The sequence below is a fragment of the Zingiber officinale genome, chromosome 9B, assembly GCF_018446385.1.
Source record: "Zingiber officinale cultivar Zhangliang chromosome 9B, Zo_v1.1, whole genome shotgun sequence".
NCBI classification, from domain to species: Eukaryota; Viridiplantae; Streptophyta; class Magnoliopsida; order Zingiberales; family Zingiberaceae; genus Zingiber; species Zingiber officinale.
In genome coordinates this window covers 57,519,410-57,541,923 of record NC_056003.1, presented here as the reverse complement: position 1 = coordinate 57,541,923, position 22,514 = coordinate 57,519,410, and the positions used below count along the sequence as shown (strand labels likewise).

At 36.9% G+C, this 22,514-nt stretch overlaps 1 protein-coding gene across 1 annotated transcript in view; it reads left to right on the top strand.

Moving 5' to 3' along the window:
- Window positions 1-14,539, top strand: part of LOC122022697 (probable phosphoinositide phosphatase SAC9) — a 106,752-nt gene extending 92,213 nt beyond the window's left edge. The window contains exons 10-13 of the mRNA XM_042580765.1: window positions 6,368-6,565; window positions 13,212-13,655; window positions 13,731-13,952; window positions 14,125-14,539. Coding sequence (XP_042436699.1) covers window positions 6,368-6,565; window positions 13,212-13,655; window positions 13,731-13,952; window positions 14,125-14,406 — 1,146 coding nt within the window. The 3' untranslated portion in view covers window positions 14,407-14,539. The remainder of the gene's footprint in view (window positions 1-6,367; window positions 6,566-13,211; window positions 13,656-13,730; window positions 13,953-14,124) is intronic.
- Window positions 14,540-22,514: the final 7,975 nt, after the last annotated feature.

Sequence of the window (22,514 nt, the reverse complement as noted above, 5' to 3'; positions counted from 1 at the left end):
TAATAGCGTTGATACTCCATCATTATGTCTTGAAAGAAACTGCAAGTAAAATTGTCTTTCTTATCTCAAATTAATCCTATATAGTTACCTAGTAATGGGTTGAGATATTTTGTTCATAACTTCTCTGTTTCTGCTCATTTATTGCACCATAATGATTTTGTTTTTCTTCTTGGGGTAAGAAATTTGAATATGTAGTGTCTACTCACGTTGAATGGGATATTGTTTTCCTTTTCATGAATCCATAAAAGAAAGGTAAATTGCACCGAAAATTGTGTGTTTACCTTGTTTTCACTTTTCACCACATTTCATCTTACATTGTTAGCCTCATAGTAATAATGCCTTGCAGAGAAGTTAGAGCTTTTACATGCTCAAGAAAGTCTACTATCTAGAATAAATGCTTGATTTATCCAGGTTCCAAGCAAAAGTCAAACAGATACTTGTTGGATTCAAGGTAAACTAATTCCTAACATGACAACAAGATTTTCTGCATGCCCTGAGATGGAAAGGCCATGAATTTTTAGGCAAGACATTCACGAGTCTTGCAACTTGCAATTGTATCAATTCCTTAGTTATAGCATAACAAACAACTAAAAGGAAAATGGGTCGGTTCTTTCTGATTCTTTCTCCACTGAGGTGTTTCATGACTGCCCATGATGCTCAAAGGTTTATTATATCTATAAACAAGCAATATAACTTTATAATACAGTATTTAAAAATAGGAAAAGGCGGCCCTTGTTGCTGAAAGACTTTTTGTCAATCCAAACCATATTTGACATCTCTCTGTTTTCCAGTATTTTGTGGGACAAATGTCTTAGCCAAAGACATCCTAGATCTCTCACTTCAACAATCAACTTTTTTCATTTGAGAAAGAGCAGTCAGGAAAACTTGATCAGCTATATGACCACATGTATTTATATCTCTTTTCAATTATATAGAATTTTAGTCTTCAAATCTGTGCTATTATTGAGAATCTTTGTGAACAAACCTATCTTGGATACTCCATCCAGTTGTAACCTGCTCCATAAGCTAGTCTAGGACTTAATTTTATGGATAGTTTTACTTCTGAGCTTTAATCTTTAAAAATATACAAGTTTTGTAAAACATTTATATATTGTTAGTACAATTTAGGCCTTTGCTTTTTTAGGAAAATTAGTTATAAAACCAAACCCTTCAATCCTCTATAAAATGAGCCTTTAAACTCTGATTAAAAGTTAACTTTTTTAATTTAATAAATTTTTCTTCGTCATGAGAGAGACCACTGACTAAGAACATCCCCCATTCACTCTAGGACTCATGGCCTAAGTTCCAACCCTAGAACATATCCATCATCTATCAGTTGTATTTGTCACGCTCATATAGCTGCTACTTCTGTTGTTAAATTGCTGTAAAGCTCGCTCTCGTTTGCTGAGTTTAGGCATTGAAATCCTGATAAAACTGAGGAAGCCTTGTCGATGCTCAACATACTCTTGGAGATGGGTAGCGAAGTCATGACAGTGTGCTATGAAATTGGCTTTCTAAGCAAGCAAGGTGATCTTGACATCCCTGAGGCGGTGCTCATGTGCTGGTGCTCTGAGTCTCTCCTCATCTCCCTTCTTGATGTCTGGTTTACAGTGCATGACATTGTCATAGGCATTAAGGCGAGCATAAGATAGTGAGTTTCAATGTGGTCAAGATTTTTGTTGAGGATAGATAGCGCCTTGAGTAAGAGAGGATGAAAAGTGCCATAGAGATGTCTATACTCTTGAACCTAAAGAAATTGATGATGACATGTTATTAGGGCATGTGGATTTTCTCATATGAGGTGTGCTCAATGATAAATGGTAGAGCTAAAAACATCTAATCCATTGTTCACATCTAGCTTTTGATGCAATGCATAAAACATCAATAGATGTTGTAATCTAACTCTAGCCTTACTCGTATTACTCTAGTCACTGGGTGCCATCTACAGCAATCTTATAGCTGAAACTTTATATGGCTAAAAGGGTCGTTAGAGGAGAATGCTGTGGCTATTGGAGGATGATCAGAAGGAAAGAAGGTAGCATGAATGGAATTGAGGGTAACTCCTTCAAAAGAATCATCCCTCTCCTTGTAAGACTTGAGAAAACATACAAATTTATGTTTAAAGGCCTATACTAAGAATTGCTAAAGAACATAGGGGAAGATCTCTAGATCCCTTGATGAGACTCAAGTCATGTTTACATTCCTTGTCGACGAATTAGGTTTCATACCTTACTATGAGTTATGAGATTGTAAACTAAAGGGATGTCTTCACCTATGCAGTAATCTAGTTGGTTAGTCTGTTTTTATCCAGTCTACTTGAAGTTGACTCTATTCAGCTGGTTTCAGGATTTTAGGAAACAAATATTTCTGTTGAGCTTCAATTGTCTAAACCTTTCAATCAACTACATGAAATCCAACCGATTGGAAACACCCAGTCAGTCAAAATAATACTTAATTATGCTATTGATTGAGTTTCAATGGTCAATTTCTGACTCCCAACAACAATAGGTAATTGACGATACTAAGAAACATAAGTCCACGTGACAACTTGATTAATGATTACAAGGCTTATGCATAAAAGGCACTTGAAATAGCTCTCTCCATACATATTCTGCCCATTACAACATTGCAAAAACAATAAAAGGTTCATATGTGTTGGTGGGATGTCTTTATCAATTCTGCTCCTGGGAACTCTTGTTGCTGCTATCGAAGAACTTTGTAAATCCTTCAATAAATCAGAGAACGAATCCAAGGCGAGGGAACTCTTGCTGCTTCAATCGAGAAACTCTGTAAATCTTTCAATAAATCAAAGAACGGATCCAAGGCGCGTACACTTACTTTCCTTAAGAAATTATTTGCTTACACCACGATGATGCACTCGGACTAAGCAAATGTTCCTCCAATATATAATGGATTCCTAATAATGTTGTTTCCAAAGTGCATGCTTGAAAACAACCCCGAATACCTTGGATTTATTCATATCTTGATAACTGATTGTTTGTATATTGTTTCTGCAGTATAACAATATCCAAACAACGCTTTGAAAACAGGTAATTTTTTCAAGAAAGGTTTTTGTTGTGAAGAAGATGGATTGTTTGTGCAGAATGGAGTTTTATAGTGTTTGAATCATTCTCTATGATAGTACATGTCTTTTGGATCATAACCATTCATTCAAACATCAAAAGACACCCAAAACTGAAAGAGACGCCATAAATTAACTTAATGGTTATAATAAGAAGGAACACCATGAATAGACGCAACTGCTCTGGTTCCTTTCCATCTTTTCCATTCTAGTTCCTTCCCATTTTTATGGAAATCACTAACAATATGTTCAAATCTTTGACAATTCTTCACACTCGACATCTTGACACCTTAAATGGCGTAGCTCCGCACGATTCCGTTCAACTCCAAGTCTAAATTGAATTGTGTTATATTATCACGTGCACAATAAGAGCTACAAATTACCTTACCTTAAAATCTAACTTGTTAAATCACATTTTCTAACTTAAAGGTGTTGATCAAACATTAAAGCACTGTGATTATCACACAAATAACACCAACTATAGAGAGTAAAATAGATAATGATCTTTTTTTTTTGTCAAATACAAAAACATTAGTAATTTTTGCCCTTGTGTTGAGTATAAAATGATAATACTATGTAGCAGTTTTAACAGAGAATAACACAATGCTAAACAACTAGATTTTATGTAATGAGGTTAATGTGGTGTAATGAGGTTAATGTTGTTTGGAACACAAAATTTGTACATCCATGGCCCTGCTTTGATGCAACAACCCAAAGACAAAACCACTATAACACTCCTTGACATGAGAAAATAGAGCAAGCCTCTACAAGTTCTCATGAGGATGTGGCCTCAAGTCAATGATCTAGAGCAACATCTCAATCTCGCTCAATGCAAGCAAGCACAATATTTATCACAAAGATGTATGAGAAATAAGTATAGAAAAATCAGCAATTAATCAACTCACTCTAAAGAATAAGGATCATTTTAGGAATGAAACTAGATTTACCAAATGAGAGCTTTGTGGATTAATAACAAATCAGAAACCTTTTTCGACCAACCTTCAATGATGGAAATGTAACAAAATCAAATAGATTTGTGGTCCCCTTAAACTTTAGTCACACAAATAGTTGGGTCACTAAATCTTCAATACTAAAGATATTCTGACGTTTAATTTGGTCAATGATAGATTTTGGTAGATCAAACATTGTACCACTAAAAGACAATGTTGGAAGTGTAACAAAATCAAATAGATTTGTTGTCCCCTTAAACCTTAGTCACACAAATAGTTGAGTCACTAAATCTTCAATACTAAGGATCCTATTATGATGCTTAAATGTGGTCAATGATAGAGTTTGGTAGATCAAACATTGTACTACTAGAAGACAAGGTTTTTTTAACTTTGGTTGACCAACTAAAAGTCATGGGTTGCCCAAACAACTTGGAACTCCCAAAAGAACATCTTTGCGACTTCTAAATAAATCTAAAACACTTTAAAGCTAACTTGTCAAGTCCCAAATGACGACGTAGAACTTCCTAACAAACATTTTACAAGATAATATCAAAACTTGAACTTAGTATTCAACATCTTAAATATAACTCAATAGTAAACATTTATGGCAATCAAATATAAATTAAAATATTTTATATTTAAAAAGTGATAGCACAACACAATACGGTATCAAAACTATATCGTCCGGCTATAAATCGAGACTCCGGCATGACTTCAAATTTTAAACCTTAGACTCGAGCTAGTTCTAAGGCTGAGTTCGTGCCCAAGACCACTTCCCTTGTTCCCCAAGGTATATGTTCACACAAACTCTCATATAATTTTTACCTCGGTACTAAGAGACTTTCAAGCCTTTAGAACTTCTTTGTGCCAAAAAGATCCCCACCTTTGAGATTTTCTCATCGTGCCTAGTGATCCCTGTCAAGCCGTAGGGGCTTCTTGCCTTGCTTATCATCTGATTGACCTCAACTTGTTGGGACTTCCGTGCGTTGTCTAACATTTGGTTGACGTCAACTTTCTTGATTTCCTTCATTCCAAGTGTCCACTTGGACTTTTATGTGCCAAGTACCTACTTGGATTTCCATCATGTCAAGGAAGATATCTCATGGTCTTGAGTGTTATTGTGTGTCCCTCAATCAAGCAAACCAGATTGCTCCCAGATAAAAATTTGTTTCGTCTCTAAATTGACCAAAACAACTTTAAATTGCTCCCCAAGCATACCTGATGAGTTTCATTCAAACCCAATTCAACTTCAACTTGATTCCTGAAATCTAATTTGTTGATTTTGAGTCAACTCAACTAGTTGTCAAAAATTTAAGAACATGAAAATTTAAGTTTAATAAAAAAAAAAAACCAGTATGCAACAACACGACTCCCTGATCGGTCTTTGCTTAAGCTAGTGTGTCTAAAGTGTGTCTAAATCTAGACCCTTTTCATAGTTTTTCTGATGCAAACTGGCATAGTCATATGTAATACTTGTTTGAGACTCAAATGATATAATGTAGATCCCTCTTCTGTGTTTGCCTTGGAAAGATACATCTTCTATTGTTTCTTCATGTAGTCCACTGAGGTATTTACCTCTACTTATAAATTGCCGACTTTTCAGTGCAATTAGTAAATCATGTTTGGTAAGCTTGAAAGAGAAATATTGTTTGTCTTTTCAGTCTGCTGCGTTGTTTTTCCACAAGACTAACACAGCTAGGAAATATGTGATTATAATTTAACTATGATCTAGTTAAAGGAATAAGATTCATGTAGTCGACTCCAAAGAGTTGGGTCAAACACGATGATGAATTTTTCTGTAACCTAGAGGCGATTTTGTTCAACCACTTTCTGCACTATTCTAAATAAATTATGTACCTGATCATTTACACCATGTGGCAATGTTTATCATGTTTAGGATTACATTTAGTTTTATTCAATTAAGTTAAGAGGTGAGTTTGTTCCCACTTTTGACTCTTTCTAGGTGAAAATTACAAAATTCTTGTATTTCTATCATTTTCTTTTGGAGTATTTGGGATACAATTGGATAAAGTGGACATGAAGACTGTTCTCTAACAAAGCAGATGGATGATTACTATTTTGTCCCCTAACAGTTCTTAATAAAAGGTAGCAACTATGCTTGCTGAAAACAGTAGAAACATATTAGCTTTAGCTTCTTCAAGGGAATCTTCCGTAAGGAAGAAAATTTATTTCTACAACATCACACTTCTATCCTTGTTAGGGGATTTGTCCAAGACTTTAGTCTTCCTGTTGATATTCTATATTACCCTCATCTTGCTTTTCAGTTGTCCTTTGGTATTATTACTCATTATAACTGATAGCATGAATTTGGCAGGTGGAAACTGATAAGGACTCTGCACCATTATTGTCATTACTTGCACCAGTTGGCATGGGAGAACATCATAGTTATTGGAAAGCTCCGGCTAGCTTGTCCACTGTCGAATTTTCAGTTGTTCTTGGGAGTCTATCTGATGTTGCAGGGGTTGCCTTGATGATTAGCTCATGTGGTTACTCAACATTTGATTGCCCTATAGTAAGAATTTGACTGTTCTACTTTTGTATGCAAGACTTTTTAGCAAGAACTCATAGCTTGATGACACTCATTATATGGTATTTGGTCTCCTGGTTTGCTCCATTCCTTCCATCTACAATTTCTCAATATAAATGCAAATTTTGATTATCTGATTAAATTTTAGCATTGATTGATATAAATTAGTTTGCATTTAATGCATTTTCTTCCTGTTTGTGATATATTTACCCTTGCAACTTCCTTACATGGATAATCTCTAGTTCTTGTTTCTAAAATCAATTGTCAATTATCAGTGTTGTGCTTGTAGCTGCATTAAGAGATCTATGGACTTTGTCAGAGATTACATGTCACATTGATTGAGTCTCTTGAAGACATGGCTCAAAATATGTGTCACTAATGCTTATAAGCTGATCTATTTTTTAAGGAGTAGTTTTTGTAATAAATGATGTACTTGTCAACTTTAACATAGGTTCACAGCTAGGGTTCATGTGTTAAAACCCTATCAGTTTCTTTTCAGTCTGTGGTCTAAAATACCAGTTAATTTTGGTTGGCATGAATGAAACTTACCCTTCTCCCTCGACTAAGATGACAATAGGTTCACCATGGATTAATGTGTTGTCTTGTGCATGCCTCTTAATACCAAGATTATATTATAAGTTATCCATGTCATCTGATAGGGAGGTTAATGGGTGTGATAGTAAGGGTGCATTTCGTAGGTGGCTGTGATAGTAAGGGTGCATTTGGTAGGTAATCACATAATCAAGGTCATGAGGAATATAACATAACATAATGTTGTTTGGTTCAACTTAGATAATGCAACAACTTAGGTTAATATTTTACTAATTTACCCTTGCGGAGCTTTTCTCTTCGATTTGTTCTTGTTAACTGTTGCCATGGCTACCGGCGCTTCTTCTTCCACTTGGGTTGTGAGTTTGCATGCGAGGAGTTGGTAGTGTAGGTGGTGGAGCAGAAGCGCCTGCGTCTCTAGATCGAGAAGCACTGAGTGCTAGAAATTTAGGAAAGGTCTATGTGTGGGAGGTTTGAATCCCAACATTAGGCTTCCAATGGGAGTTCGATGGGGAATGCCCTTCCGCCTCTTAGCCCCCGACGACGGCGGAGTTGATAGGGAGAAGCTCTGGATAGCGTTGCATGTCTCGTTGCTGGTCGAGCGCTCTGAGTTCTATCCTCGTCTCGGTTTGTTCTTGTCATCGTCATTATCGGAGGTGCTAGCGAGCTAGAACGCGCATTTCATTGAACAGTTGGTGGGGGATTTTGGTGGAACAGAATGAAAACAATGGAGATACATGGGGGAGATTGGAGGACCTTGCATCCGAGGGAGCAGAACGGAAGGAATCGACAAGGTTATGGTAGCAGATCTCACAAATTCGGGTGACGCCCTTGTCGGGCCGCGGCTGGAGGCGCTCGTTGAGGAAGACGACGCGGGTGTTGTTGACGAGGTAGGTTTGCATGCCGGTGAGGTCGAGCACCTTTTGGATCTCCAACACTCTAATCACGTCGTGGTATGACGATCGCCTTATTTGCACACCAAGCAGCCATTTCATCGCCATCGGAACGAATCAAACTTGAAGCTTTTTTGCGAACCGATTGGTATTTGAATGGCGTGGTGGTTGCGGTGAGTGAGAACAGATGTTGTACTCTCTCTGGTGGGAATGAGTCGCGTTGCTGCTTGCATTGAACGAAGAAGCTCGTCGACAGCAACGGTCGCAACTACATCGGCCACCGGTGCTCCTCCCGCCCGTTGCCACCATCACCGACCTGTTCCACGACCAATCAATCTCTCTCCTCGCATAGGGGAAAAACAGAGAGGAAAACTCACCATGGCTCCTATGCTCTTGATCTCAAGCTCTCTAAATGGAGAATCTAGATTGACGACCACCTGAATCATCGAGGTGAAAGGAGAAGAGTGGATGATAGGCATTGAAAGATGAGGTTGAGAGGCGTTAAAGGTGTGTCGAATGCAAGGCCGCCTCCCTTTTCCTCGCCGTCGCCATCGTCATCCATGTAGGTTTGCACGCCGATGATGTCGAGCACCTTTCAGTGCTTCTCGATCTGGAGAAGCTGCAGCATCTGCAGGGAACAAGACGTGGATGGGGGATAATTTTGGGAATATGTTTTTGTTAACCTTGGAATCGTCAAAAACCACCTATTTCTATGGTAATCAGATTCCCCCTTTTGCTAATGTTTTGGTGAAGTGGCGGTCATCCTTCATTACTTGGAATATGTCATTACCTAAACCAAATAGGGTTATCAACGATAACCTTCGAGAGAACCAAGGTTGTCAATGATAACCTTGAATCAAACGCACCCTAAGGATAAGAAGTTAGAATCAGTCTAGGTTGGTTAACATAAAATATTTAAAACAGAGATGAATAGATAATTATATATTCGTCATTGCACCAAAGAATGCAGTTGAAGTTTGGTAATTACCAAAGTGTGGTTTCTAGTGGTCAAGTAAAAGCAACTATTGATTCCTTAGATCATGGTGAATCCAATTGTACTTTCTTTTTTTTTTTCATTTTGACCATGATGGTGATTTTTTCAAAGTATCTTTAAAATTGCCTAATGAATTTTCTCTTGGTCAAATCAAAAAGTTGCATGAATGGATTGTTGGGAGGACTGTGAGCACCAACGTTCAAAATCTCGAATTGTGCTGAAGTTTTAGATTTTAGTTGGAATGGTATTATTCAATACAGTGTTGAAATTTTGACATACAATGTTGCCGGTAAAGAATTGGATAGGTAAGGAGAAAAGATGAAAAAGAATAAAAAAGCACAAATATACCTAAATTCGGGCTTTATGTCTCTTCTCAAAATAATATAATTTTTGACATTGTATTGTATGAACATGTGATAAAAAAAATAACAAACATTATTTTAATTCATCTTGATGCATTTTGTAGCGTGTCAAAGGGTGTCATGTTAGTATGACATGATACTCATCGATATGATTAATACGACACATGATAGATTTCTTGTGTCATGTTGAAGAGTACGGAGTTTTGGTAATTTATCAGAATGATACATTTCAATCGTGTCACTTGGCACATATAAGATTTTAAACCATAGTTAACACAATGATGGTGTCATATTACCGTTCAATAACTAAAAAAATTTTATCTCAAGAGTAGCAAAGATAGGATTCCACTATGACAGTTATAACCATGGTTTGGAATATGGTTCCTTGTTGATTGACACGGGCAAAACAACGGCTAGCAACCAACACACATAACGTGTCAAGAAAATAAAATTGAAGGTTTTCTCTAATGTGCCTCAAGGAGCCTTATGATGTCACAACTATCTCTAGGCACTAGCACTGACTTCATGCATTGATCCTTTAGCTCTTGTACCTAATTGTGAAGCTCTGGAGTGATAAGAGAGAACAAATATGCTAAAATATGCAAATATTGAAAAGGACAATGCTATAATTAAAAAAGGGGGAAATGGTAAAGAGCAGTTGATATCGGAGTTCCTTGCTTTGAGGAGGAAGAAACCTGAAGAGAACGGTTATAAAAGAGGACAAAACTACCAAGAAATATGCAGAAAAAGATAGATTAAATTAAGAAAAAATTACGACGAGAGAGTAAAAAGATAAAGAGGAAATAGAGAGAGCACCAGAGAAAGAAGAAGGGAATAGGAAGATGGTTGGAAAGATGGTGGATGTCATTGGGATTCCATTATTGAAGGTAGAAGGATGTGGCGTTAGGAAAGTTGATACCCCAAGATATGACTCCATTCTAGGTTAGCACCCTACTCCAAGTCAACAGGTCATACTCACGTGGTCTACTCTAAGAAGTCTCTAGTTATAGCAAGGACGAGTTCATTATAGCTTCTTGCTCATGGTTCGGCTCCCGAACTATGTGACTAGCTCGGCCACCTGAGCTCCCCATCTAGCTCAGCCACCCAAGCTCTCTAGCTATCTTGGCCTCCCAAGCCTTCCATCTAACTTAGCCTCCTGAGCTTTTGTTCAGTAACAATCTCTGTTTGATGTGGCCCACACCCCTTGTAATGGCCCCTCCATGATTGTCATATCCAGCCAACAACGAACGAGTAGTCGGCGCAACCGTAATTAATGACAATTCTACTAAGAAACAACTGAAACTGTGGGCATGATCTCCATTGACTTCTCACTTCTCTAGCACCTATAATTACATAGGTATGAGCGTCATCCACAGGTTTGGAATCTCTCCTCGTAATGTTTCCTCTACTTTTACTTTCATCGTGACTTAAGCATTAGAGGGGTTTTGTTAGACAACTCTGGTGCCCTATGATGTTAACTCTAGTGACCATAGGTTGAGCCCCACCGTTCAAGTCAAACAGCGAGGCATAGATTTTACAACATCCCCACCTTGGCATACACCTCATCGAAAATCTCCACATCATTGTCGCCAACTCAGCATCCACCTCGACAACCGATTTCCACCCCATCAAAAGTCAATATCATTTATCATTTGTTTGTATAATTCCTTGATTATCATTTATTACAATATATTCCTAAGCTGTGCAACCTTAAGCTTTTACGAAAGGGCCAAAAATCTATTATATATTCCTTTGGTATGTTTTAATCATGTTACTGAATATTGGTGAGTTCCATTTATATCGTACATGGCATATGAACACTCACAAAGTGCCAACTTAGATTAAAAGAGTAAAATTTACTATTGATGTGCAATATAGATGTGAGTTGACAATGTTTGGAATCCATAGTGTTAGTGTTATTTATGTTTTTATTGACTTGACATCTTCTTAGTTTAACAAATCAATAAGATTTATCAAATGCTAAACTATTCAACAATATTGGTAGAAAATTTTAAACTTAAAGCACAAAATTTTGAAAATTGATAAGTTGTTGCAACATTTGTAGTTTAGGATATATTAATTAACCATATATCGATTGTCTAAACACCACATGAACATGATTTGAAATCTCGTACTATACACGGCAAACAGTCAAAACGTATCATTTCGGTAAATTACCAAAACTTGATGTCACTCAACACTTAATCTTTTTTTCCTCTACTTTATCTTCTTCCTCTTTCAACCTTCATTGCATCACTAGCATCATGTATCGGAACATCGGCATGATATTGAAACAGTATCACTCCAATACAGACGGGAACTCAAGCGCGGTTCAAGATTTTGAACCTTGGACATGATCATGAACTCCTTTTATAAGTTTGATGGCGTTATTATCATTCAATACAATCATAGCCATTTTCCTATGACAATCTATGCATCTATATTTTTGATAATAACTAACCTTTTCTTTTGGTTTTATCTTTTTCATGCTCTAGCTCTTTTTCTCCATTTTAGAAATGGAAACAAAACAGTTTATACTTCTTGAGACATCACAATCTTGGTTGAACTTTTTCACTAATTGCTCATTCTAGTTGAGGTATCAATTCTTGGTTGGAGCAATATAGTTAGTGCCATGCCAGCGTGCCAACACACTGTGTTGATGACACCAAGGAGAAGTAATTGAGGGGAGAAGGAGAAGCAGAAAAAAGTGACAGCTACTCTTACCTAGAGGAGACTCTAGTCTAAACTTGAGAGGAAGTCCTGACCTATGATAGGGCTAACCTTGTTGTTCAAGTCTGATCACAAATGGAAATCGCACCCATAGCTTTTCCCTCATCCTCACCTAATGAAGATTATGCTAGAGACATGTTTGTAGCGTGCACAGAAGATAGAGAGGAAGCCTTTACCTTCATCCTCAACTAAGAAGATGCCTCATGGCTTGCAATATAGCGGATTGAAGAAGACTTCTCAGTAATAGAAAACCAGACCCAAAAAATGTCCTTGTCCCTCCCAATGTTCATAACCTGGAAAGAATCTCATTCTAATCCATTCCTTGTGTCAGTCAATAGGCAAAATGATATGTTTCATCTATGCCGACCATCATGGAATGATATTTCAGATTGTGATCACAATACTACTTATGTGTTTACAACATTATTTCATATATAGATTAGAGATCTGTTACTGAATTTAAAGATAATCTCTAGATGTTTGAGTTATTGAGTTGTCATTTCTTCCACGGCAATGCATCCATCCCCTTTTTCTTTTTTTTGATAATGCATAAGTGGAAGCTCTCAAAAAATGTAGATTCGCTACATTAACGACCCCCCTAGTGCCGGTCCCACGGATATAGAGGGAGGTTCATGCAGGTATAGGCGTCAGACGCATGGTGGGATAAACCACATCAGTTCTTGAGAATCGACTCCTGGTCATTACGCCAGAGATGTTATGCGCCCACCGTCTGTGCTACGCCCAGGGGCACAAGTGGAAGCTCTCAAGCTCCCACTTTTTGATAACGCATAGTGTTTTGAACCTGTTGAAGTATGCTCTCTGCCACAATCAAAGGTGTCTTACATTTGCATTGTTTTCAATATTTTGTATGTTATTAATTTTTCTTTTTAATTATATAATGGAACAGTAAGATGGGAAGAATGAGACTTTTAAGTTTAAAAAAAAAGCTAAAATTATATATTTTGTAAAGTGAAAATAAATAAATTCAAACGTATACCCTGAACAATTTATTTTATTTAAGTGTTTTTTTTTAAGTTATCTTTGTTCATTTACCCTTGGGTTAACTTGTCTATGCTTGTTTGCTAACTTTTATATTTCTACAGGTTCAGATTTGGGCTAGCAATACAATACACACAGATAAACAGTCTATCGGAACATGGGATTTAAAATCACTAATATCAGAGTTTCCACAACTTTATGGCCCCAAGAAGCATAATAGTGAAAAAGAAATCCCTAGACATGTCAAATTCCAGTTCCGCAATCCTGTCAGGTGCCGTATTGTGTGGGTAAAATTAGCTCTCCCACACCTTCAACCCAACATTGGAGAGTACAACCTCTTTTCATTTGATGAAAATTACTCTTTGAGGCCTTCAGATTCTTTTGCTGGTAATGTTGAGAATACTCGATTCATCCATGCAAAACGACTCTTAGTGTTTGGAAAGTCTGTGAAGGATCAGGGTCAGGATCAGGATTTATCCATACAGTCCACTGAGATGATGAAACTGAGAAGTTTCTTAGATAGATCCCCATCACTTAGTCGGTTCAGGGTATGTTATTTTTTTCTTTTCTGATCGTTTTGTATCTAAGTTCCTCTGTTAATTGGAAGCTCTAACTGTTTGCAGATTCCCATTGAAGGAGAAAGATTAAGAGATAATGACCTCGTCGTTGAGCAGTTTTTGTCACCTATTTCTCCTGCAATAGCTGGTTTTAGGATTGATGCTTTTAACATTATTAGACCTCGAGTCACCCACTCACCTATGAACACAGTTGATGGTTATTCAACTTTAATTGAGGACAGGTACATAGTGCCCACAGTTCTGTATATCCAAGCGGCTGTCGTTCAGGTAATTATTTTGAATAGCCAGCACTCTAAGCTTTAACTCTGGTTGATAATATTTTTCAGTAAATCTTGCCTCTAGTGATTTTCCAGTTCTGTAGCATTGACCATGATGCATACATCCTTTTGACTTCTAAAACCTATTAGATATTGAACTAAACCTTCGACGCTACATGCAGGAATCAAGAAAGGCCGTTGTGGTTGGGGAATATCGCCTTCCAGAAGCTAAAGCCGGTACTCCCCTTTACTTTGACTTTCCGCAGCAGTTTCAGGCAAACCTTGTTGTTTTCAAACTACTTGGAGATATCACGGCTTTCGTTGATGATGTACCCGATCAAGACAGCACAAGCTTCCGAGCACATCCATTGGCTTCTGGATTGTCTTTGTCGAATAAGGTTAAATTGTACTATTATGCAGATCCATATGAGCTTGGAAAACTATCGAGTTTATCTGCTATTTGAGTGTATTGGATTAGACCACATCGTCTGCTTACACATCCAAGCCTGCCATGGCTATATTGTTTTGGCTTCATTTAGTGGAAACACACAACTGAGTAATAAGATATGTCGATGCATATGTTCGATCTCTCGCTAATTATACTTGTTTGAACTCGAGTTGCATATGCATATGTACAAGACTCACTATTCGAATTAGCTCAAGGTAGACTAAGCTAGTTTGAGTTACTTCGAGTTTGGATGGAGAGCAATAGAACTGGTTTGAGGTAACACCAGAAGGCCACTTTTACATGGTGACTTATTGTTAGAGCCGTCAATTTAGTCCATCCCGTCAAATAATTTAAGCAAATTAGATTCAACCCATTTAAAGGTAGGTCTAAACAGGTTGATCTGTTTGGATCCGTGACCCATGCGGGTTGGTCCGCATTGGACTTAGGTTGACTGTAGGTTGAAAAAAAAAAATCAAAACTTAAAATTAAAGTGAAAAATTCAATAGGTTTGTGGGTTAGTTTGTCTAACCCGCAATCCACTTTGATTAGATTGGGGATTTCTTAATCCATTAAGATGATGGGTCAGTTTGTCCCATCTATCCAAATGTCTGTCCCAGTTCACTAATTGGCCGACCCACTATGGACTAGTCCGCTTTGCCTGACAATTCTACTTCTTGTCATCTAATTATACTCTATCTCCAAGAGTTTAGTGGATTTAAAGTTTAGGGTTTAGTGGGAGGAGAGCTTTAGTATAATAATAAAATTGTTGTCATGTGATCTTAATGTCATGGGTTCGAATTATAAAAAGTCTTTTATAAAAATATAAGATACGATTGTGTATAATAGATTCAATGATTTGATTCGTTTCTAGGATCCCACATTGATTGAAGTCTCGTGCATTGGATATTGTTTTTTTAAGGGGTTAGGGTTTAGTGGGTCTGAAATGTTAGCTCCAAAGAGCTCTCTTCCCAGTGTCCTTTGCTCCCTTTGTAGACCTAAATCCTAAAGCGGATAGTCATGCCGTATGGTGCCTGAAGGAAGTGTGCGGTGCCAGCCTAACCTTATAGCAGTCGACTTGTATTGACCAAGTTGATTGAACTTGTATCGTCTTCTTTTGGGCGAGCTTGTAGCACCCAGACCAGTCCCCATTCGGTAGTTGTTAAAATTAGTGAGTAAATTTGCACACAACAGATTCTTATCTTTCTTATTCCAAACTCAAAAGATAACCTGTGATCTTCTTTCATCATTATTAATCTCAAGTTCCTTCCCCATTTAATCTAGTCTCTCTCTGACGATGTCCCTAGAAATATTGACAATGCTTTACTGCTTCGCTTTAGTTTGCAATTTTTCTCTACTTAGCTCCCTTTCTACCAAGGATTTCTCCACTGCCGTTGTAATCAAACTAAGTTGAACTTATGTGAACTAGTTGCTCGTTGAATCATGGAAATCGGCTAGGCTAAGGTGCAACGGTTAGGCTCTCCAAATGGTTAATTAGGTATTTAAGATCCAAATCCTAATGGTGGTGCAATATAGAGATTTTGCTCTAGTAGATTGACAAATCTAAGAACGCGGGTCATTTGGATGGGCTTTCGTGAGCACTTTTCGATTTAGCCGGATAACTGATAGAAAATTTATGTAGGATTGAACCGATCACCTTTAAGATTAATTGGTTCAAATAGCATACCTAAATTACCAAAAACAAAAATAGAAATTGGCTAGGCTGAATTGAACTAAACTAGGCTGAATTCCTCCTTTACTCAAGTTAGACATTAGTGAAACAATTATAGGGATTACCCGATTATGCTCCTCAAACATCCGAGTTGAAGGGGAAGATATTTAATTGTGAAGAAGTCTATGTGCCTGTTTACTTGGAAGGATGGAGATATAAACTACGGAAAGATTTCCATCGTCGAAATCTTTCTCCTATTTAATTTGTAAAAAGGAATAGGTTATATTCTTTTCTCTTTTTTTACTCAGTAAACGGACAGATTTAACAATTCTATTGTGGATCGTTTTTTTAATATGTTTTTCATTCGCCCAAATAGGATGGAAAGGAACTTTCCCTCCCCTTAACATTTTTCCCAACATGCTCGCAATTGTAAACACGTCTCACGAGGTTGCCTCACTTCTCGCATCATGGCACATGGCTGAAAGTATCCCGGGTAACTTTTGATGTGATCAACCGTGTTAAGTTAGACTATGTGTATTTGATACCTTATATCTAAGTGTGCAAGGACTTAAGAACACAAAAAGTCGAGCAGAAGACAGCGAGCGAGAAGGATGACATGAGAAGAGAGTTGTCGGGCTTGGTGCATCCAAGGGACGAGAAGATGTGGAAGACTACACTATTGGTCCCTTGAGGGTCGGCTAGAGGAGGGTAAATAGCCTTGAAATTCAAGTTAGATAGATCTCTTGCTATTTGAACTAAGTAAGGATACAATATTAGCAAACACAAATAATTTGCATAAAATAAATAATTAAAAAAAAAAGATAAGAGGGCTCAAAGAGTTACTTAATTACAACTTAAGTGATTGTTAATCTAAGACAATGAAAAGTTTTTTAAAAAAATCTCCTTCCTTAAAAGTAGAGAAGTCTCTTACAGTCGTTAAATGCTAAGAAGTAGTTAGGAATTGAGTACAAGAGTTGTTATTAAATTTCTAACTTCATGAGACTTTTTATAGCCTCCTAAAAAGAAGTTATCGTTGATTTTCGTCAGTTGGAGATACCTCTAGAAAGGCCCAGGGCACCTCCAAGAGGATAGAGTTTATCCTATACATGATAGAGCTTTATCCTTCCCAACAGTAGTTTAACAACTACTGGAGGCGCCTCCAACCAGGCGCAAGGGCCCCTCCAATCCAGGTGTGAGTGTGCCTCCAATCCACTTAGAGGCGCCTTCTTCATGAGGCGCGAGGGCGCCTCCAGCTCCTTGGAAGCGCCTCTATCCTGGCAGCCAACAAATGGTGCTTTGGTCTCCTCGAGCAGATTTCATGTTCTGCTTTTTGTCCCTCAGAAGCGTCGCGTTCATTCTTCTTGTCTGTCAATGTACTCTTCCGCAGCATCTTGTCCCTCGGATGCACCGAGCTCATCGACTCGTTTTCCGTGTTATTCTTCTCGCTAGCTACGTCTTCCGCTCGACTTATTGTGTTTCTAAGTTCCTGCACACTTAGACACAAGATATCAAAAATAAATAAGACCTAATTTAACTTGGTTGATCATATCAAAATCAATCTGGGATACTTACAATTTTTCTTTTTAATGTGCATCAACTCAAGTTAAAATTAGGATTAAATAAATAAAATAATTAAAAACAGTTATAACATGAATATTACATTTAAGTACAAAATAATAAACACTTTTAATTACTCCCACTAGATTCAATAACTACTACTCCCCCTAGATTGAGTAACTTACTATATACTCTCCCCTTTAGATCACATCAAAAAATAAGGGTAATTAGTGAAAAACAAAATTAAAATTTTTTCTGAGGGTGAGAAACAGAATATTCGGTAACCTACCTTCTTACCAAAATTAATTTTTAAAGAAATAATTTTTTGATGGTTTAATTCAAAGATTTGGAAAAATAATTAAAAAAACTATTTTAAGTTTCAAAAAATCCTGAAAATTTGTGTCAATACCAATCATAATTAATCAAAGTATGATAAAAATTTTCATATACAAAATATTTTTATTTTAATTGTAATAAATATTTTGAGCAGATAAGGTTATTTTTGAAAATAAAATATTTAAAAATGATTTTTTAATCTTAAAAATCTGGCTAATTTTTCTAGACATTCAAAATATAACAGTAATTAGCTGAAAAATCATATTTTTCAAAATTATTTTTCAAAAAAATTAAAATTAAAATTACATTTTTTATCAAAAATTCATAAAAAATTAGATAATTGTCAAAAAAAAAAATTCTAATATTTTTTACTCTAATAAAAAGCATAACTCATGATTATATAAAAATATTTTTTTTTGAAAAATCCATTTTCTAAACATTTTTAATCATCAAAACTTATTTTTTGAAAGAAGAATTTTATAAATAAATATAATGAATAGAAAAATTCAAAAATATTTTTGTGAGTAGATAATGTCTTTATTTTTTACAAAAAAAAAATTAACACAAAACAGTAATAGAAGGTATGCAAAATAAGTATGATAAACAAAGTTAAACTAAAACATATTAAATTTAAAGTATGCATAAAAATTAATTTAATTTAGACTAAACATGATTTAGGAATTCAAAATAAGTTCATACCTACTAGATTTATCAAAAAATTTCATGAGATATATTTTTTATCCACTTTTGTAATTTGACCTCTATGGTTCCTAAGATATTAATTATGTCCACTATAATTTCTAAATTTTGGAATTGCATAATGTGAGCATGTAGAATTTTTAAGACATTCTATATGTTCTTTTAATTTTGCATTTTCTTTTTTAACTTTATCAAATTCTTCTAGTGGACATTTTTAAATTTATATTTTCCTTTCTCAATTTGATATTTCTAGTCGTAAACTTACATAAAGATTTAGACATTCATTTTATACCTTCATAAAGTTGATTAGGAGGAAGAAGACATACCTCACTTATCATATCGATCTCAAATTTTGAATCTCCCCTTTCATCGCTGCTTTCCTCTAAAGTAGCTCCCCTTTATCGATGCTCTCCTCTTGGTGACTCGTCATTAGTACTAGTCCGGCAATACTCCTCCAGTACATACTCTTCTGATAATGACTCATCCCATGTTACTTTAAGGTTCTTTTTTTGAGCTTTCTTGACCCTTTGTCTTTGACTTTTAATTTCGAACAATTTTCTTTTATGTGTCCTTCCTCATCGTAGTTATAGCATCATACTTTTCTTTTGTTTCGTGGAAGCTTGTTAGCCTGAAACTTGTTGAATTTGTTAGTTCTAAAGAACTTTGAGAATTTTATTACCACATAAGCTTTTTCATCTTTATCGAGAGATGTGTCAAAATCTGGTTCGACATTTCTTGTGTTCAGGGCGATGTTGCTATTTGGCACCTTATCCTTTCTTACGCCTACACATCTAGATTCATGTAATTCAAAGGTAGAAAATAGATTTTCTAAGCTACTTATCTCGAGGTTCTTGGAAATGTATTAGGCATCTACTATCGACATCCATTCGAGTATTCTCATAAAAGCATTGAGAGCATATCCGATTAAGTCTCTATTTGTTACCATTTCTCCGAGGTTCGTCAGTCCGATGATAAGTTCCTTGATCTTTTTGTGCAATTGGGCTACCATTTCTCCTTCTTACATCCAGAGGTTTGTCAAGTAATTTTTGAGCAAGTTCCATCTTGCTAACTTGATCTCTGATGTTCCTTCGTGTCGCTCAAAGAATTTCTCCCAAAGTTCCTTGGTGGAGTTGTAAGCGCCAATCCGATTAACTTCTTGCAGCAGCAAAACGTTTAGCGGATGAAATTTGCTTTGTCATTTGCCACAGAGTCAGCTTGCTCTCTTTTTTGGCTTGCTCCTTTTTGAGGCTTTTATAGCAAAACCATATTTAATTATAAGTAATATGTCAATATTCATTTAAAAAAATACCTCCATCTTCTTCTTCCATATAGTGAAGTCTCCCTAGAACTTTGGTGGATAAATGTGTTCTCTGGCCATTTGTGCTTTAGACGACAGTTAGTCCTTCTGAAACAACCTTGTTGTGATACCAATTGTTGGACTCTTGACAGCCAACTAAAGGGTGGGGGGAGGGTGGGTGAATAGCCCTGAAATTCAAGTTAGAAAGATCTCTTACTATTTGAACTAAGGACACAATATTAGCAAACACAAATAATTAGCATAAAATAAATAATTAAAAAAAGATAAGAGGGCTCAAAGAGTCACTTAGTTACAACCTAAGTGGTTGTCAATCTAAGATAATGAAAAGCTAAAAAAAATCTCTTTCGTTGAAGACGGAGAATCCTCCTACAGTCGTTAAATGCTCAAAAGTAGTTAGGAATTGAGTACAAGAGTTGATATTAAATATCTAACTCCGTGAGGCTTTTTATCGACTCCTAGAAAGAAGTTACCATTGGTTTTCATCGGTTGGAGGCGCCTCTAGAAAGGTCTAGGGCACCTCCAAGAGGATAGAGTTTATCCTATACATGATAGAGTTTTATCCTTCCCAATGGTAGCTTAACGGCTACTAGAGGCGCCTCTAACCAGGCGCGAGGGCACCTCCAACCAGATGCGAGGGTGCCTCCAATCCAAGCGTGAGGGTGCCTTCTCCATAAGGCGCGAGGGTGCCTTCTCCATGAGGTGCGAGCACGCCTTTAGCTCCTTGGAGACACCTCCATCCCAGCAGCTAGTAAATGATGCTCCGGTCTCCTCGAGCAAACTTCTTGCATGACTTCTCATCCCTTGAAAGCATTGTGCATGTCCTTCTCATCCACCGGTATATTCTTCAGGAGCATATCGTTCCTCAAATGCACCGAGCCTGTAAACTCACTTTTCATGTCATCCTTTTCGCTAGATGATGTGTCTAGATTATATATGATTTTAGGCATACTTTAACACACATCTACTTATATTTCATGCATATAATATATGTTTATTGCACTCTATTTCATTATTATGTCATACTTCCACTCTATTTGTTCGGAGATATGTTCTTTGTTTTGATTGGCAAGACGTCATTTGGAGAAAAAATGGAGTAAAAATCACACATTGAAGCAACTTATGAAAATCTAACAACCTAGTCGTGCCAAAAGGCACTGTCATGTGCTCTCTCCCGAAGTAAATCAAGCTCCAGCCATGCTAAAAGGGCACGTCCATGCCATGTACCAGTGGCAAAGCGAGCTCTGACCAAAGGTACGGTCATGCCTCCCACCAGTAGTCGGCAAGGGGCGGTCGTGTAAAACCATACGGTCATGCCCCATTCCAGAGTTGAACCGTCCCCTGGCCATGCCAAATGGTACATCCATGCCAGGTTACCAGAGGTAAATCAGGGGTTGGTTGTGCCTTTTGGCATGGTTGTGCCCCCTCAGTCATGGCAAATCAAACCCAAGTCGTGCCAAAAGGAACGGTCATGGAGGAGAAAAAAAGGGGGTCGTTCCCCTTGTTATAAAATAGGATTTTCTCCCCTTTCTCAAGAATATTTGGTTTGGGGTTCTACCCCATTCCTTGGAGGAGGGTTCTCCCCTTGGGAGAACCCTAGATCATCCATCTTCACTGATTTGTCCACCTCCGGAGCTAGGAGACTCTCTGAAAATATTGACAATGTGTAACTAAGCATCTCTTCTCCTCATTTCTTGTATTTGAGTTGTAAGAATGTTATTATTCATGTCTTTGATTTGTTCCTCCTTTGCAATGAAGTAGATTTTCCATATCTAGGATGTAGAAAGTAGTTGTGATGTGATGTGATGTATACACTATGTATTTGGATATTTTCTTGTGCAATGATATGTTTATACCATATTCTATGTGTTTGTGTCTTGTATATTTGAAAAAATGTGTGTGTGGTATATGCATGTGAATTGTGGTGAATTTGTCACTTTGTAGAGGAGAAGAGATTATATGACCGTAGGGCCCTATGACAAGGGATGACCCTTTAAGCAAACTTTCTAGGGTGATCCTCTTGCAAGGAGATGGATTCACTATAAAGGAGTATCTAATGATAGTTTCAAGGGTTTCTCCCAAATTAATGTTAGAAAGTAATTTGTGTAATCTAGCGATTGTATGACCGGAGGGCTCTAGTGACAAGAGTATCCCTTTAATCGGACTTTCTAAGTTACCTCTTCTACTTAATTGTATTAATCTACTATTAGGAAGTAAATCAGTTAACTCTAGGATTGTATGATCGGGGAGCATTAGGGTAACCCTTTAATCGAACTTTCTAGAGTAACTTTTTACTTAATGACGTTAAGACACGGGTAAACTCTCTGATGCGACCTGCGCGGGGTTATGTCAAACTTTAGTTAGAAGCCCTACACAATTTTAAGCATGGAGTTAGGTAGATGAACAATGCATAAAGACATTAACTAGCATTATAACAAAATTGAAATCCTAGAATCTATCACATTTCACTCACGCTCCTTCTCTCTCTCTATTCTCTCTTTCTTTCTCTCTCTCTTCTCAACCTCTCTCTTGCATACGTGACCATAAA